Below are 1,780 nucleotides of genomic sequence, written 5' to 3' on the forward strand. Positions count from 1 at the left end.
AGTTAACCATAATAGAGATTCGCGACGTCTCTCGGTTGATAATTCCTCCGTCGTACTGGACCGGTTTCCCTTCTACCGTACGCAATTCGTAAGGGTCTTTTTTGTAAGCCCATGGTATGTTGAGTTCATTCACCATCCGTGGTGATATGAAGTTTTCCTGAGCTCCGCTGTCTATCAGCGCGGTAGTCTCGTATCCTCTGAGCCGTATTTTCGCCGTAAGTGGCGATGGGTCGAAGGTCGCTCTCAGGTCCTTCGCCTCTTTACCGTTCGTTTGGCTCCCTAACGACGGTACTCGTCGTTTTTTGGCACAGACTGGCCGGTGGCTTCTTCGCGGAGTTGCCTCACGTACTCCGTATACCGTGCCGGTTGTCCCGTGCGTGATTGTTCTTCCAAGGCGAGCATGGTGGCTTCGAGCACTTGGTCGTGGTGTCTCATCTGTCGTGCTAGCGCTTTGTATTGTCGCTTGTAGGCTAAGTCGAGGCTGACCCGTGGGTTTCGGTCGGCTTCCTTCTTGGCTCGTTCTGTCGCAAGCCGGATTCTTTGTGCCCTTTTTTCTAAGACTTCGGGGTCTGGAGCGGGCTCGTTCCCCAATAATTCGTCCAAGCTGGGCGTCGGGGTGGCAGAGGCACCCTCCCTCACCCTTTGCATTCGTTTCTGTGTCCGACTGTGTCGGAGGTGCACTTGCCCTTTCCTGGCTTCTTCTTGCGATTCCTGCTGTCGATGCCACGACTCTAGTTTCCTGAGTCGGTGGATTTTGCACACTACTGTGGTGCAATCAATCGTTGCTCTCCGTCCGAGTACACAGTCGACTGGGTAGTCGAGTCTCATTCGTAGGACGGCATACCCCTTTACCGTGTCTTGGTGGAAGATCTCCCAATACTCCAGGTCTTCTTCCAAATATGCACGTAGTGGGAATTCTTTCCACCGCCTGGGCATAAATTGGTGCTTCAGTTTCTTCGCTAGATGCCTTGAGCATTCATCGAACACGCACGCAGACCACGAAATCTGGTTGTGTCGTTCGTCCTTGTAATGTAGTCGTGGATCCTCCTGATCTCGTACGGCTTCTCTTCTTCCTCCTGCTACTGCTTGGCGAGGAGTTATTCCTGGGAGTGCGATGACCATCTGTTCTCCGCTCGGGGCCGGTTGTTGTTGAGTGGCCATCATTCGTCCGTATTTCTCATCGTCGCTTTCCGGTAGGGGAGTGAACGGGTTTTCCCCCCGGTCTTCTTTTTCTTCGAGCCACGCCCGTGTTCGCTCACTGTTGTCTTCTGTGGCTACCGAGTACGTGTCTCCGTCCCATGCGAATTCGGGTCCTTCGTCTGAGTCGTCTCCGGACCTGATCCTGTTCATTCCTGGTGGGGTATCGTTCCGTTCCTTTGGCCTGAGTAGTTCCTTTCCGGGTGACCCCCTTTTTCCTACAGCAACAACCCTTGGCTGTCCCGTGGCTTTTGGGAACCATCCCGAGGCCTCCTTGCCTTGGATGTGTACTAGGCAAGCGTCGTTATAGCACGTCGTCCAGTGCTTACTGTCATGGTCGGTCTTTTGAGCCACGTTTGCTTGTCGTGTGGGCTCAGGTACTTTCCCTTGCTTTTTCTGTCGGCAGTTACGGGCAAAGTGTCCCTTCTTGCCGCAGTTGTAGCAGACCTTGTCGTCGTTCCGTTTCGCGGCATCGAGTTCCATGGGTCCCGCGTGCTGCGTGGATCCCCAGGCCGTAGTGCCTTTTGCTCGTACCACTTTTCTTCCTTGGTTAGGGATCCTTGGGTGATACACCCGCTGTTGC

General features: G+C 54.0%; 1 protein-coding gene across 1 annotated transcript; it reads right to left on the reverse strand.

Moving 5' to 3' along the window:
* Positions 1 to 279: 279 nt before the first annotated feature.
* Positions 280 to 1,680, reverse strand: E0L32_012436 (uncharacterized protein; the record flags this gene model as incomplete). The annotated part of the gene is made up of 1 exon (XM_031135276.1): positions 280 to 1,680. The coding sequence occupies one exon, from the start codon at positions 1,678 to 1,680 to the stop codon at positions 280 to 282; it is 1,401 nt and encodes a 466-aa protein (XP_030997237.1).
* Between the last annotated feature and the right edge of the window lie 100 nt (positions 1,681 to 1,780).

The sequence above is a fragment of the Thyridium curvatum genome (genome assembly GCF_004353045.1).
Source record: "Thyridium curvatum strain D216 chromosome Unknown NODE_215_length_1780_cov_964.437992, whole genome shotgun sequence".
NCBI lineage: Eukaryota > Fungi > Ascomycota > Sordariomycetes > Thyridiales > Thyridiaceae > Thyridium > Thyridium curvatum.